We start from the raw sequence: 13,574 nt of genomic DNA on the forward strand, positions 1-13,574 counted from the left end.
TCACAGCTGTTAGCAGTGTGTGGTTTGCGTGAACAACCAAAAGAATTCTTGGAGTTTCCACGCAAAGTGAAGCTGGCTGAGCGCTCAGCTAGCATGATTTGTGCGGAAACCAATTCATATTAGACACTTTTTCAAAGACGTTTACTTCATGTCTTTTAAAAGTCAAATCTCATTTTGTGAACTACTAAAGAAACCGCGTGATGTTTTGCCCCATTGAAAAATGCCACTTTCTGCTCATGCGCACAATATCCAATGCAGGTGTCATATTTACCTGACTATAAAGTCAATTTGGAAAAACGATTTTTTTTTTTTCCCCCCTCCCTCACCGCATCTCTCCTCAGCGCAAAACAATCCAAATAAAATAATTGTTGCCGTGAGCTCGTTAATGTTCGATAACGTTATTGTTTTACAGGACAATTCAAAGTAAGCTTGGCTTTTCCTTTTTTTGGCCAAAAATATTTTCTGATGCCCAGGATGTTTGTGTGATTCATATACTTGATTTTACCATGCCCAAATGACTTGCTCAATACACATACTAACTTATGATATAATAATGTGAAATGTGTCTGGCTTAACTTAAAATAGGTGCTCTAAGCACCCGAGTCCTCTGACTGGCCGGGATGGACCCCTTTTGACTAACAAGCTCAATTGATCTTTTTCCCACTCAAGGTGTCTCATGAGCACAATTACTTTATTAGTCAAAGCATTTGGGATTGAGTTCAACACGAGAAAAGAAAAAAAAAAAAATCAAGGATCAGGGGGTCTGAACTACTTCACAGCTGAACATTACCGAACATAGACTGAGGAGCTGCATGTATTCGTCGGCACCGTCAGCCAGGCATTTGTCCACCACCTGAAATACACAAGGAAAACATTAGAGTTGATGGTTAATTGACTTCGCTTCGAACAGCCAGCCTCCCTCCCTCCGTCAACACTTGACAAGGTAAACCACGCTCACTTCCATGAACTTGCGATACACCCATGCCCTCTAGCGGCCAACAACGTACACTGCGTTGGAAATGTCAATACAATGATGTTTACTTTTTTCGATAATACATATACCGTTTGTGAATTTCGCGAGTGCTTCTGGAACGAACGCATCTCCCCGCAATAAACGAATACGCCACTGTCATGGCGCATGCATTGAGAGCATATGTAGCGGGGATGCGCATCATCAGGCCAAATAAAATAAAGGTGCATCCTACCGCCATTTTTTCAGCGATGACAGACTTGTGCTCGTCACTCATCGCGTCGTGCTCAACGATACGGTCGTGAAGTTGACTCAGGACCCGCGTGGCTGTGTAGCCTTCATCCACCACGCTCTGACAAAGAAAAGATTTGAAGTGAGACGCACGATGGCAACTTAGCGAGTCTTACTTAGCAAGTGACACGGAGCAACCTACCCTGACTGTCAACTCGAGTTTCTCGAAACTTCCTTTGAAGCAGACCTGAAGCAAATTGTTGATCATATCGGTAGGAACAACCTGCAACAACATTGGCTTTCAATTTCAATTCATTCGTTTATCAAGCCACCACCTACAGTCACGTCAGCTCTATCCATAAGCCTTAAATGAATCCATTTTTATCAATGCTTAATACTGGTTGCAAATACTGTCCATATTGGTCCCAACTTGATCACATGCTCACATATACCAGGGCCAATTCCAGTATAAGTGGAAAAACACTAGCAGAGTAAAAACCATATATACGTTATACACTATACACAGGGGGTCCCCGGTTTACGACGTTGATCCGTTCCTATGTGGCGACGTAAACCCAACTTCGGTGTAAGTCGGAACAGGAATCAAATGAAACAGTAAAGTCATACAAAAAAAGAGAAAACAATTCCTTACCTTTATTCCTGTGGTTGGCTTGCACACTGGAAGGGGCGTTGCAAGAGAGAGACGACGCGACGGTCCAAAATGGCACCATACAATACGGTGGGAGTGGTCTGCCTCGGTCCACAGCCTCTCTCGCTACAGGTGTATTCTTCCGCCGCGCGCAACAACTACTTCCCACGCACGTTATGAATCGTACGACGGCTTTACGAGGCAAAACCGCTTAGGTCAAAAAAAGGCTTTAAATATAGGAGACGTGTGTGGTAAACACGAAACAGCGTAACTCGAGACCGCCGTAAACTGAGGACCCCGTGTGTGTGTGTGTGTGTGTGTGTGTGTGTGTGTGTGTGTGTGTGTGTGTGTGTGTGTGTGTGTGTGTGTGTGTGTGTGTGTGTGTGTGTGTGTGTGTGTGTGTGTGTACGTATATACATATGTCCCGTATTTATTCTAATTCTAATATATATATATATATATATATATATATATATATATATAAAAAGAATAATTTCCTTGACTTCCTATGGAGTATCGTGTATTCCACATGAATGAGAGAACAAATGCTATGCCATTGAGCCAGAAGAGATAAAGATCCCATCTTACCCCAGCTATTTCCATGACGGCAACTTCTGTAATCTCACCGTTGGCATCGAGTCGTGCAGCACTCTGAAGGAAAGTGATGGCTTTGCGCAGGTCTCCCTCTGACACCTTCACCAGCGCTAAGATACTCTAAAGGCCAAAGGGAAAAAAAAAATGAAATAAGTGAAACGTGAAGAAACTACAAAGGACATTTCATTCAAATACAAAGTAAATGAAATTGAATAACGTGAAAATATCCATAGACGTACATAAATACTCTAGAGCAGTGGTCCCCAACCACCGGGCCACGGACCGGTACCGCGACTTTATTTTGAAATCCAGTTCATTGTTGCTTGCTTCCTCTTTCCGGGAGCAGTGCGCGGCGTGTTGTGTTGGGAGCAGAGCAGGCACGTGAAAGGGGAGCCGACAACTAGTACGCGGCTCCTGGGCTGGTGCTATGGCTAGTGTCCAAGAAGACGAGGAAGGAAATTCGCTCCCCTTTGGGCTTCAAGTCATTCGTTTGGAAGCACTTTGGATTCCAAAGAAAAGATGGCTCAACGGACAATTAAAATGATTGTAATTAAATAGTTCAGTAATGCACTTTAAAGTTAATGGTATTACAAAAAAAGAAAGAATATTCATTTTTCTTTACTTACTTATATGAGAAAAAATCTAGGAATTTGATCAAGTTCAGTGTTAAAATAACCACTTTGTATACTACAATACTCTTGTCATTTCCTAAATAAAGAGTTTGCAGTACCTTGTTGATTTTGCGTATGAATTGTTATCAATCAGGATATTGTTCTATATCAATCATAGAGCACTACATCGTGATGTATCGTGAATGAATCACAGCAGGCTTTAAGATATCGGCAAATATCCTATCGTGCTTCTTTGTATCGATATGATATCGTACCGTGACAAAACCCGCCATTTACACCCCTAATAGCCGCCCATACCGGTAGCGCGCCGGCATCTGATTTGAAGCGGAGCTCTGCGGCCGCTGCGGATCCAGCCACGAGTCCAGCCGCTCTGTCAAGAGCCACTCTCATTTCATCGTTCCGTAAGATATTGTAAAATCTCTCTCTCTACTGATATTTCCTGAGCCAGTCTGGACGTTTCAGCGTGTTGAGTGGACTTCTGCATTGCTACTATGACCTACCTCTTTTGTGTATTTGAGGTTCTCCTTCTCACAGATCTCCAGCAGACGCTCTTCTTGTACGTGATCGGCAAGGGGGTTAAAACGAAACTTGGAACATCTGGAAGTTAGGGGCTCAATGATCCTACACAATACACAGAAAGACCAAAAAAAACAACAACAAATCAACTTTGTGCTTTTGCTTGGCAGCGATATGCGCTGTGCTCACCTGCTGATATAGTTACAAATGAGACAGAAACGTGTGGTGCGGGCCTCCTTTTCCATTGTCCTTCTGAGCGCGGCCTGAGCTGGTGCGGTCATGGAGTCGGCTTCATCCAGGACGATGATCTTAAAAGGAGGACACGGCTTCCCGCTACAAAGGCAGCGCACGCACGTCTCGTTGAATTTCAAAGCAGGAAAGAAATGGATGTTGCGAGGACTTCTAAAATCATGCTCACTCTGGCCGAGTCCCCGCAACAGTGAGTTGAGCAAAGGTTTTGACCTTCTCTCTGATGACCTGAATGCCCCTTTCATCCGAAGCATTGAGCTCAAGCACCCTCTGCTTGTATAGTTCTGGGCTGGATAGAGGAGAGAAAAGACACATCCGGATCAAGACGCCCGGTCCAAATACTCCTCTGAAAGCAACCTTGAGCACGCCACTCACTCACTCACTCACTCACTCACTCACTCACTCACTCACTCACTCACTCACTCACTCACTCACTCACTCACTCACTCACCCACCCATAAAGGTCTCTCGCAGCAGCTAATATGGTAGAGGTCTTTCCTGTTCCAGGTGGACCATAGAAGAGTAGATTTGGAAGCTAAATTGGTGACACAAGTTGGAGAATGTTTGCTGGTGAACAACTCTTCCAAGCTACAGTATACACAAATCCATATATACCAGTGGGAAGGGCTGAACCATTTAAAGAAAAGTCCAAAATTGTTTCGGAAATACGTAGCTGCAAAAACGACCAACTAAACAACCAACTAAACAACCAAAAAATCGGGAGGCTCTGGTTCGTATCTCGTAAGGTTATCACTTTGCCGTAAATAAACTTACATCTGCTCCTTCCAGTGACTTCTTGAGAACTGCTACAGCTTCTTCCTGAAAGGCGACCTCATCAACGCACTTTGGCCTACTATGAGAAAATGGAGAAGCATCTGTCTAGGAATATAATGCTCATTGGACAAAATGAATGACGGAGCTGATACATACTATTTTTCAACCCATGGAGTCAGCTTGGCTTTCTTCTCAATGCTGGAAACGGAAGCACACTTGTCTTTCTGGGGTCTCGTTGTTGATTTCAAAAATGCTTGCATGATTCCGTGCTGCTCTATATAACGGGAAAGAAAAAGATGCCCTGGTCACTGCAGCCCCTCACCCTTCTCTGAAATCGGACTGCTGGCTCATGTGTACAAGGCTACACGCTTAGCGTTTCAGATGCACGCGAATTCTCTCACCTGTTAACGACGTGGCGCAAACTCGTCTCCAGACCGGTTTGGCTTGCTTTTTTTTTTTTTAAATATAGTGTGTCCTGAATAAAATGAAACAAAATTGCTGGGCTTCACACTGGACAGTGATATTTTACATGCGGAAGACAAGGATATTTTCCCGCCCTGGGTGACACACTTCCGGTGACGTTTCCAAGTTATCAGCCAATACATTTTTTCGAATTGCGGATGTGACGATGATGTCGACGACGATGAATTTCGCCAAGGACATAAACAACACACTTATGACAGTTTCATTTCACATTATGTTTGAGATGACTTGTCGAAAAGGGATGCGGGTGTAAGCAATTCTGTTGATCTAGTCCCGTCCGGATTACAAACAAGGCTTTCACTGCCAAACAGACAGACGCACACACGCCCCGCCCCCCCCCCCCACCCCCCCCCCCCCCTTCACACCATCTACATCACTACAGTACTGCCGTAATCATGAAAAGAGAGAAACAAAAGAAAACAGAAATTTGACCAGGATAACATGATTTGAATACAATAAATAAAGTGGAAGTCTGAATAGGATTTGAATACAGCAATATCAAATAAAGTGAAAGTTTGCATAACTATTGATACATTTGTTTTTAATTCAGCAATGCCAAGTTGATTTAGTCGTATGTTTGAACAAAAATGTCATCTCCCATCTGTGGTCCCTTCTCAAGAGTTATCATTTTTCCCCAGTTTGGGTTTTGTGCGTTTTGCCTTGCCCTCCCGTGAGTTATCAGTGATCGGGGGATGTTGAGAAGCATTGTCAACTTTGAGACTTGTCTGTGACTAGGGGCTAGTATGTCAATAAACTTGACAACATAGGCCTCGGTGGTCCAAGCGAAGCCAGGGCAGAGTGGAACCAGGGCCGTTCTGGAGCCTGTCATGGAAAAGTACTTTTCATCTCGTCTGAGCTAAGTTGGTAACATTCAGTGAGAATGCTTCATGGGTTGATCGGACAATGAAAGGAAGACACAAATGTCAGTTATTATACTAATAAACATGTCTACTATACGACAGTAGCCCTATGCAAAAGTTTATTGACATGAGCAAAGAAACAAACACTGAGTATGGATAGATCACATTTTGACAAACAGGACAAAAACACAACTATAGTCAAATCATATCTGGACAAAACATGTCAATGTGTGTATTTGTAATTTCGCAAGTATACATGCCTGCTTGTTACTTGTCATTTAAAAGCTCAATTCCGTCATGAAAGAGGATCCATTTTTCAGTCCGACTTGAGGGCATAGAGAACGTCATCTTGGCTAACGTTAAGGCGAATACGCTGCAGGAGCCCCAAGCGGCTGGTTTCTAGCAGTAACAATCTGCAGGCTCCCAGGCGCTGACAGACTGCCAGAACCTCCGATACGCCCGGCGACTGCAGACCCTCCACCCGACACAAAGCCTGGTGCTGTATCAACACCTACGCACGAGGGTGGCAACGGTTCCGATGCGTGCTTTTCAATTGTGATTTGCTTCCTTTACCTGTTGGAAAGTGGCCTCCTCCAAACCCAAGCGCCGAAACTCTGCAATGACAGCGCGAAGGAAGAGCTGTTCCTGCACTGACGCAAACCTGAAAAGCACGCACCGTTACTTCATGGCATCAAATGGATGAATTTGAGCTCTTCCTGCACTGACACAAAAAGCACGCACCATTACTTCATGGCATCAAATGGATAAATGATTACGCTCAGGGTCTTACTTGATGCTTGCGATGTAGGAGGAAGAAAACATTTCGTTGAGCGCATCCATCACGTGATCCATCCCTACCAATCTTGCGATCGAAGTACGAGCCACGGCGTGCTCGCAGAGCTCCGCGGCTCGGCGACAGATATCCAAGCATCGACGCGCGTCGCCCGACAGAGCGGCCACCTGAGGAAAAGGGTACTCAACCTGAGGACAAGGGAACCCACCCCGAGGACAAGGGAACCCACCCCGAGGACAAGGGAACCCACCCCGAGGACAAGGGTAGCCACCCCAACCCACCCCGAGGACAAGGAAACCCACCCCGGCCCACCCCGAGGACAAGGGAACCCACCCCGAGGACAAGGGAACCCACCCCTGGAGTAGCAAAACAGCTCGTCTGCTAATGAGCTCTGGTCAGTACCTTCCTGGACACCAGCTGCAAAGCATCTTCTTCAAAGGCCTTGATTTTGTTCAAACGAGACATGATGATCTGCTGCAATTGCTTGTATCCATAGGGCTGGAATGACATTCGAGTTAAACCCTGCAAAAACAAGGACATCGCCAATGCGTAAGAATAAAACAAAACAAAACAGAACACGGCCAATCCTGACACGGACGGACGGACGGCAGCTCCCTCCCAATTTTGCTCACCAGTCTGCTGGCCACTCTGTTGATCATGATCCTCTCCGGCAGGTCCATAGTGTTTGCGATGGTCAAAACCACCAGGCGGGAATGGCGCCGCGTGGGCCAGTCAAACAGGTTATACATCACATTTTGCTTTCTGGTCCACAAGAGGTCCAACTACAGATGGAAGGAAGGTACACAAGACGTAAAAGTTGATTGAGGCTGAACAACACTTCATGGCTTCTAGAGATGTGGGCGAAAGCTGACATTCATGAATGCTTTCCTACAACTCCAGCTAGACACCGTCATTAGCTTGAACGCGTAAACATGGCCAACCAAAGTGTTTGGGAAGGGATTCAACGGGCCTAAAATCATTTGGACTGCGCTGAAATGTTGCGGATTCGAGAAATTCCCAAACAAATTCTGTCTTGTACAAGCACGTGTTGTTTTCACAAATGTCTTTCAAAATAGACGTGAGATGGGTATTCCATTCCATGATTAGTAATTGTACAAGTAGAACTAGAAAAGGCTTCTTACTTCATCCACCAAGAGCACAGTGGTTTGCTTTCTGGGAGCGGGGTTGCTGAATCGCTTCTCCAAGAGTGAAGCTGCGTGGTCAGCTGTAGCCTTCTGACTTGTTAGTTTCTGGACAAAATGAGACTGTTGAAAATGAAGACACGCCCCCGTAACGCTACGGACTGACGGTTCAGCATCGAGAAGGCATGACCAGAGTACTACGTATTGACGTGACGCTCCTGGTCTACTGAAGGCCTGCGCACTGGAGCGCCACATCTTCAACCCGAATCTGGAAAAGGCTGAGCTTTTGTGCTGGCTGAAAACTTGCCTACTAGCTTGCTTTCCATACATTTCAGTAGAGTGAAGGCAACATTAGTCAAAGAGCCACAAAGAGCCCTACTAGCAAGGCACCTCCGTACGTATATAGCATTCTGTGTGCTACGGAGTCTAGTCATTCCGGGGAATAACTGTTCAGACTGAAAGGCACAGACTGAAGACTTTGTTCACCTCAAGTATCTGAACATAGGCTTGATGAGGGTCTGTCATCTTCATCCCGTTGATCTCAACAAAGTGGAAGGATGGGATCTCGTCGGCGTTTGCCGCATTCCGCAGACAACGAATCACCTCGTGCACCGTCGCGGTCTTGCCCGTCCCCGGCACACCCGAGATGTACATGCACCTAAAACACATGGCACACGCAATGTCACTCTCATTTCATTTCATCGCAGATACGCTTTGTACCAGTTCAGGAAGATTCGCGATTTGGTCCTCTGGAATGTAATTGCTGCAGAGTGGTTGCATCAGTAGAAATGCTGACAACCATTTAAGCCCTCTTATACACTCCCCCTCCCCTGCTTGGAGAAGGGGGCTAAGTGACAGAATCTGCTGTAGGGATTCTGCAACAAGATCTTCGGTGGCAACGTAGTATCAGCCCCGTCTGCTGCTTTTGCTAGCGGCTGCAAAAGTCAACCGCGTTCGTATATGCTGCCTTTGCTGGGTCCGGCTTAAAAATGCAAACACATTCTGAAAACAGTGTCAACCAACGAACGACTTGCAATCCATTTCGCTGGCAAAAAATGTTCCAAAACTCTCACCCGCCTGTGCCATCAATGATTTTGCTTTCCACAAAGCTGTAAATGTCTTGAAACTCCTGCTCCCTGCAGGGTAGCGACTCGGGCACCGACGACACGTGTAACCTAAACAAGACAAATATTCAAACTTATTACTTTTCACATACATGGATCATCGAATAAAAAAGATGACCATTGGATTTCTACTGCGCTTTTCCATACAAGTCCGATGCATTATCCACACGCTCGTCCAGTCCGTTCACACTCAAACTATGGCTTTACACAAGTTGTGCTTGTGCATTGTTGGAATGTCAGTGCAGGTTTGAATTTTCTTCTTTTTTTTTTTTTTTTTAAACCTTACCTTGTTCTGGCCACTTCTAATACGTAGTTCGGTTGTGGGGCTGGCATTAACCTGCTGGGGATTGTGGGGGTGCCATGGCGAGGAGTATCACTTTCTCCCTGAGTAGATAAGTAGGTATTCATTAGTGCTAATGAGCTAAGAAGCCCGTCAACGCGGGCATATTTCATATCATTTACCTTCTTGCTGCGCGTTTTGCAGCACGCTCTAGCGGCGGACGGGCTTTTCTCCGAACGAGGCGGGAGACGCTCAGTAATACGCCGCCGTCTACCTTTCCTCGCTAGTTCACCTTCATCACCGTCAATCATTTCCTCATCGTCACTGCTACTATACAGGGCCGTATTTGATGGGACAAACTCTTCCTCGTCTTCTGTGTCCAAGTCCGGCTTTGGCTGGTCATCCAGAAGATTCCTGAGTCAGTGAAAAAGCTCACAAGTTGAACAACTTCAGTCACGAATCAGAACCAGTGTTCATTTTTTCGTTTATCCTGCAAATCTGCCTAACCAGAAGCCTATCTGGCAAATTCAGACGACCGCGCTTAATGGTTGAGTCTTAACACTCACAATTGTTTTTTGATCCGAGAAGAAACGAGTTGAGCGGACTTCCTTTTGGATCTCTTGGGGAGTGTGGCGACGAGCAGCATTGGAGCGTTCTCATTGTCCACCTCGGCGGCCCTTGTGATGGAAGCATAGAAAAAAATAAGAAAAAACAGATGAGAATGCTTCGAAACAAAGGCTCCAAAAAACGTTTTTACTAAAGAAAGACTGCCATTTAAGGAGCAAGATTTCAATATTGAGGAGCAATTTATCTTCCAGGTTAGTCCTGAGGACCTGAAGCAAGGGTTAAATTAAACAACAAAAATATGACGATTGAATGGAGGAGTTGTCGAGATGCAGCCACTGAATATTTTCGCATTTGAGTTGCCGATTGAAAAGTCAAGTTTATTTATATAGGCCCAAATCACAAGCAGTCTCAAAGGGCTTCACATATACAAAACAAATTGACAATTATTCTCAAAGCATGGAAGAAAAGGGATTTAAATCGCTATGTTCCGAGACGTCTGTTCAGACCCATCGTTGAATGTGTAACGCTAACCCTTGAATGGATCAAACATTTCGTTTCGTTTCGTTTCGTTTATTTATTTCAACATTTAGAAAAGACGAGTACTACTTACCCATATTCAGAGTTTTTCAGCTTCCTCAACGGTTCTCCTTGCTGTCTGGTTTTCATTCTGGAAAAAAGACAGTTAGACTCCACCGTTCTCGGCTTGGGCAATGCTCAACCATAACAAGTTGGACGAGAACTATGCTTCAAAGTTAAACTAGCAACTCTGAACGACGCAAGGTGGCTGCTGCCGCCGGCCGTTTCCCGCGAGAATGACGTCACGTCCGCCAAAAAATGGAAACCATGAGCACGTCTCATTTATTGAAAGTTCTTCTGCTCATGCTGCATTCGAGGAAAGTGGGAGCTTTTCCGACTTCCAACGAGAACGCCTTTTTGAACTGGGAGTTGCGATTTTTTTTTCGTAGGCTACTTCTGGCATCATGTACACTTCTCAGCCGACCATGAAGCCAGAACCCGCCACGTCATGTATATCATTAGCGGCAGAACCCGTGACGTCATGCCTATCTTTAGCGGCGGAATCCGCTACGTCATGCATATCATTAGCAGCGGAACCCACTACGTCATGCATGTTATTAGTGGCGGAACCCGCTACGTCATGCATATCATTAGCGGCAGAACCCGCTACGTCATGCATATCATTAGCGGCAGAACCCGCCACGTCATGCATATCATTAGCGCCAGAACTCGATACGTCATCCGTATCATTAGCACAACCGGTGTGACAAATTTGAGGCGCATGTGTTATAAATTCATGGCATTGTGTCCATGATTGAATACATACAATTAACAGAGCCATGGTAAATTCACAGTATTATGTATGTGAAAAACCTTGAGTGCTTTTAATTTTTTATTTTGGAATGCATGTTTGACAATTAGGTCTGCTATGTTTATGACAGGTTCGGTTGTGTTGTTTGTCTGTGTGCACATGGCGACGTGCGTCACTGTCACGTGGCTGACCGAGGTGCTGAAGGAGCGGGCTCTTGACATATTATTTGGCAACTATTAGTGCGAAGAATTTGGATGCAAGTGAATACATTTTATTTTTTTATTTTATTTTTTTAAATACAGACATTTCCCTATTACCCGTTTATTTTCATCTGTTAGGGAGAATACGCAAACAACTCAAAATGTAAACATTAAAAAAGCCTAAATGACCACCAATATATTCCTTTCAATAACAGTTATAAAAAACATTTGGGTCAATATATACAAGTAAAGTGACAATGATACATGAGGAAAGCAGCATAATGGCTCACGCACGCACAAGCCATTGTTTCATGCTGGAAACCCTTGTGCTTTCCAATCTTCCGCAGGCTGTACTTTGTGACTCAATTGATGGTCCACCTGGAGGCTGGAGGCAGAAGCCAGTGTTTCATGCTGGAAATCCTTGTGCTTTCCAATCTTCCGCAGGCTGCACTTTGTGACTCAATTGATGGGCCACCTGGAGGCCATCGCTCTTCTGACTTTCCTCATCTGTCGGCGTCCATTGCTCCGTTCCCTCCTGCCCTTCCGAAACACCATGGTGCTCTTGGGCACGTCCTTGCAGTTCAAAGCATCCCACGTGGTCTTCTTCCACCTTCTGGCTTTCCAGCTGCTCCTCAGTGGCTTGAAGCTTCAACTCCTGCATCAGTCCTTCCAGCTTAAGGGCTTTGCGGCGCTCGTTTTGTTGGATGATAGCAAAAAGGTGCTCTGTCAGCCGTTCCTTTACGTCTGTTTTCTTGTGGAGGTCCAACTTGGCCATCACATACTCTGCTTCTGCCTTTTCGTAGCGCTTGCTGGAAGAAACAAGGAAAAGAAGATCAAAAACAAGACTGAAATGTCACTTCAATTCCTGATGTGTCAAATCAAGCAGACTCTGCCCAAAAAGTGGGTGTCTGTCTGTCAGTAAGTCCACCGCCACTCAACATTTTGAGTGTTGGGCTTTAACGTTTGGTGCTAGAATGCAAAGTGTGTTCCTCACCTGGCAGTAGTGTAGTCCCAGCTGGCTTGCTCGATCTTTCCTCTGAGAATAGCGATGTCGTTCGAAACCATGTCATCAAGTGCTTGCAGCTCTTTCTGGATTCTCTTGAGCTTCACAGCCTCAGCTTGAGTTTGCTTGGACCTACATTGAGTGAGCGCTCATCTTGAGTTGTTGCTTTTGATCTTTTGACATGACAGCCATGAGCCTCCCACCCTCATCCACTTACTTTTCGGCTATGGTTTTTGCAAGCAGAGCCTTCTTGCGCTTATTTGCATCTTCGATCATTTTTTGCTCCCGTTGCAATTGCTCCAGGCGAGTCTTGTCTCGACTGCAACAATGGAAGCAATGCGTTGAAATGAAAAATGGCATCATCAGTTTGGAGCAAATAAAGATCAAACAAAAGTACTAACAGTTCGATTTCTTCTTTGTCAAGCTCCTTCACTAGCGGATTTGGCGTCTCTGCGGCAGCTTGACGGTTTTCTTGCGTCTTTTCTTCGATGAGCCTCTGCTGCGCGTCGCTTTTGGCAGCCGGGCTTCCTGCTGCCGCCATGTGCTCACACTCGGGTGGCATCTTATTGAGCTGTTGCTCCGGCGGAAGTTGGAGGGACACGACTCCATTGCATACCTGAGCCTGAGCCTGAGCCTGAGCCTGAGCCTGAGCCTGAGCCTGAGCCTGAGCCTGAGCCTGAGCCTGAGCCTGAGCCTCAGCCTGAACCTCAGCCTGAACCTCAGCCTGAACCTCAGCCTGAACCTCAGCCTGAACCTCAGCCTGAACCTCAGCCTCAGCCTGAGCCTGAGCGGCTCGCTGCACTAGCTTCTCTCTTTGCACTTGTTGCCGACTCCGACCGGGCGCTCGTAGTTTGTGCTTGCTTGCTATCACGGAGTCTGTAACGATTGCATAAAGCGCCGTATTATTGTGGAGCGAATCCAAATAAACGTCAGACGAGAAAAGTTCAACGACAGCTTACCTTTTTGCTGCAATCTCCGCAGTTCACTTTCTGAGAAGCCAGCCCAACTACTCATTTTATCGTTTCAAACTCACACTGGCCCATTTAAAATCAAGAGAAGGGGTGAGGTGGATCGCGTCAGTTACAAGACAATCAAAACGTAAAGTTGACAGCAGCACTCAAAAAGTCGACACAGCCATGTTTCTCCCCTCCCTCGGACGATGATGATGATGATGACGATG

General features: G+C 45.7%; 3 protein-coding genes across 16 annotated transcripts; all 3 read right to left on the reverse strand.

Annotated features, from left to right (window-relative positions):
* Positions 1–672: 672 nt before the first annotated feature.
* rfc4 (replication factor C (activator 1) 4) lies at positions 673–5,193 on the reverse strand. The gene is made up of 11 exons (XM_061296408.1): positions 5,017–5,193; positions 4,772–4,889; positions 4,616–4,694; positions 4,297–4,376; positions 4,011–4,130; positions 3,782–3,925; positions 3,577–3,697; positions 2,439–2,564; positions 1,404–1,484; positions 1,206–1,322; positions 673–853 (listed from the first exon to the last, which is right to left on the reverse strand). The coding sequence occupies exons 2-11, from the start codon at positions 4,873–4,875 to the stop codon at positions 755–757; spliced, it is 1,071 nt and encodes a 356-aa protein (XP_061152392.1). The 5' UTR covers positions 4,876–4,889; positions 5,017–5,193; the 3' UTR covers positions 673–754.
* An 870-nt stretch (positions 5,194–6,063) lies between these two features.
* On the reverse strand, positions 6,064–10,691 carry orc1 (origin recognition complex, subunit 1). 5 transcript variants are annotated; one of them, XM_061297031.1, is made up of 12 exons: positions 10,475–10,691; positions 9,864–9,974; positions 9,480–9,711; positions 9,304–9,401; positions 8,967–9,068; positions 8,380–8,551; positions 7,894–8,001; positions 7,384–7,533; positions 7,154–7,273; positions 6,749–6,918; positions 6,532–6,619; positions 6,064–6,469 (listed from the first exon to the last, which is right to left on the reverse strand). In XM_061297031.1, the coding sequence occupies exons 1-12, from the start codon at positions 10,528–10,530 to the stop codon at positions 6,275–6,277; spliced, it is 1,602 nt and encodes a 533-aa protein (XP_061153015.1). In that variant the 5' UTR covers positions 10,531–10,691; the 3' UTR covers positions 6,064–6,274. The 5 variants fall into 5 exon arrangements, 3 of the variants coding, with proteins under 3 accessions (XP_061153015.1, XP_061153016.1, XP_061153017.1); XR_009717852.1 differs by having other exon boundaries at positions 6,408–6,469; positions 6,532–6,679; XR_009717853.1 differs by having other exon boundaries at positions 6,408–6,469; positions 6,532–6,674; positions 10,475–10,690.
* A 765-nt stretch (positions 10,692–11,456) lies between these two features.
* gorab (golgin, rab6-interacting) lies at positions 11,457–13,561 on the reverse strand. 10 transcript variants are annotated; one of them, XM_061297045.1, is made up of 6 exons: positions 13,354–13,560; positions 13,137–13,270; positions 12,796–13,034; positions 12,612–12,713; positions 12,386–12,526; positions 11,457–12,200 (listed from the first exon to the last, which is right to left on the reverse strand). In XM_061297045.1, the coding sequence occupies exons 1-6, from the start codon at positions 13,406–13,408 to the stop codon at positions 11,798–11,800; spliced, it is 1,074 nt and encodes a 357-aa protein (XP_061153029.1). In that variant the 5' UTR covers positions 13,409–13,560; the 3' UTR covers positions 11,457–11,797. The 10 variants fall into 10 exon arrangements, with proteins under 10 accessions (XP_061153029.1, XP_061153028.1, XP_061153027.1 ...); XM_061297044.1 differs by having other exon boundaries at positions 12,796–13,040; XM_061297043.1 differs by having other exon boundaries at positions 12,796–13,046.
* Between the last annotated feature and the right edge of the window lie 13 nt (positions 13,562–13,574).

This window comes from Syngnathus typhle, linkage group LG14, assembly GCF_033458585.1.
Source record: "Syngnathus typhle isolate RoL2023-S1 ecotype Sweden linkage group LG14, RoL_Styp_1.0, whole genome shotgun sequence".
Lineage (NCBI taxonomy): Eukaryota > Metazoa > Chordata > Actinopteri > Syngnathiformes > Syngnathidae > Syngnathus > Syngnathus typhle.

Excerpts from the sequence above, each read along its gene's own strand:
- rfc4 (XM_061296408.1), bottom strand. The coding sequence starts at position 4,875 with ATGCAAGCATTTTTGAAATCAACAACGAGACCCCAGAAAGACAAGTGT. Across the intron at positions 3,926-4,010 it reads GTTGCGGGGACTCGGCCAGA|CGGGAAGCCGTGTCCTCCTT; the intron begins GTGAGCATGATT and ends CTGCCTTTGTAG. Across the intron at positions 1,485-2,438 it reads CCGTCATGGAAATAGCTGGG|GTTGTTCCTACCGATATGAT; the intron begins GTAAGATGGGAT and ends ATGTTGTTGCAG.
- orc1 (XM_061297031.1), bottom strand. The coding sequence starts at position 10,530 with ATGAAAACCAGACAGCAAGGAGAACCGTTGAGGAAGCTGAAAAACTCT. Across the intron at positions 9,712-9,863 it reads TCTCGGATCAAAAAACAATT|GAATCTTCTGGATGACCAGC; the intron begins GTGAGTGTTAAG and ends TCACTGACTCAG. Across the intron at positions 9,402-9,479 it reads GCAAAACGCGCAGCAAGAAG|GGAGAAAGTGATACTCCTCG; the intron begins GTAAATGATATG and ends TTATCTACTCAG.
- gorab (XM_061297036.1), bottom strand. The coding sequence starts at position 13,408 with ATGAGTAGTTGGGCTGGCTTCTCAGAAAGTGAACTGCGGAGATTGCAG. Across the intron at positions 13,271-13,353 it reads GCGGAGATTGCAGCAAAAAG|ACTCCGTGATAGCAAGCAAG; the intron begins GTAAGCTGTCGT and ends CAATCGTTACAG. Across the intron at positions 12,201-12,385 it reads TGGGACTACACTACTGCCAG|CAAGCGCTACGAAAAGGCAG; the intron begins GTGAGGAACACA and ends TGTTTCTTCCAG.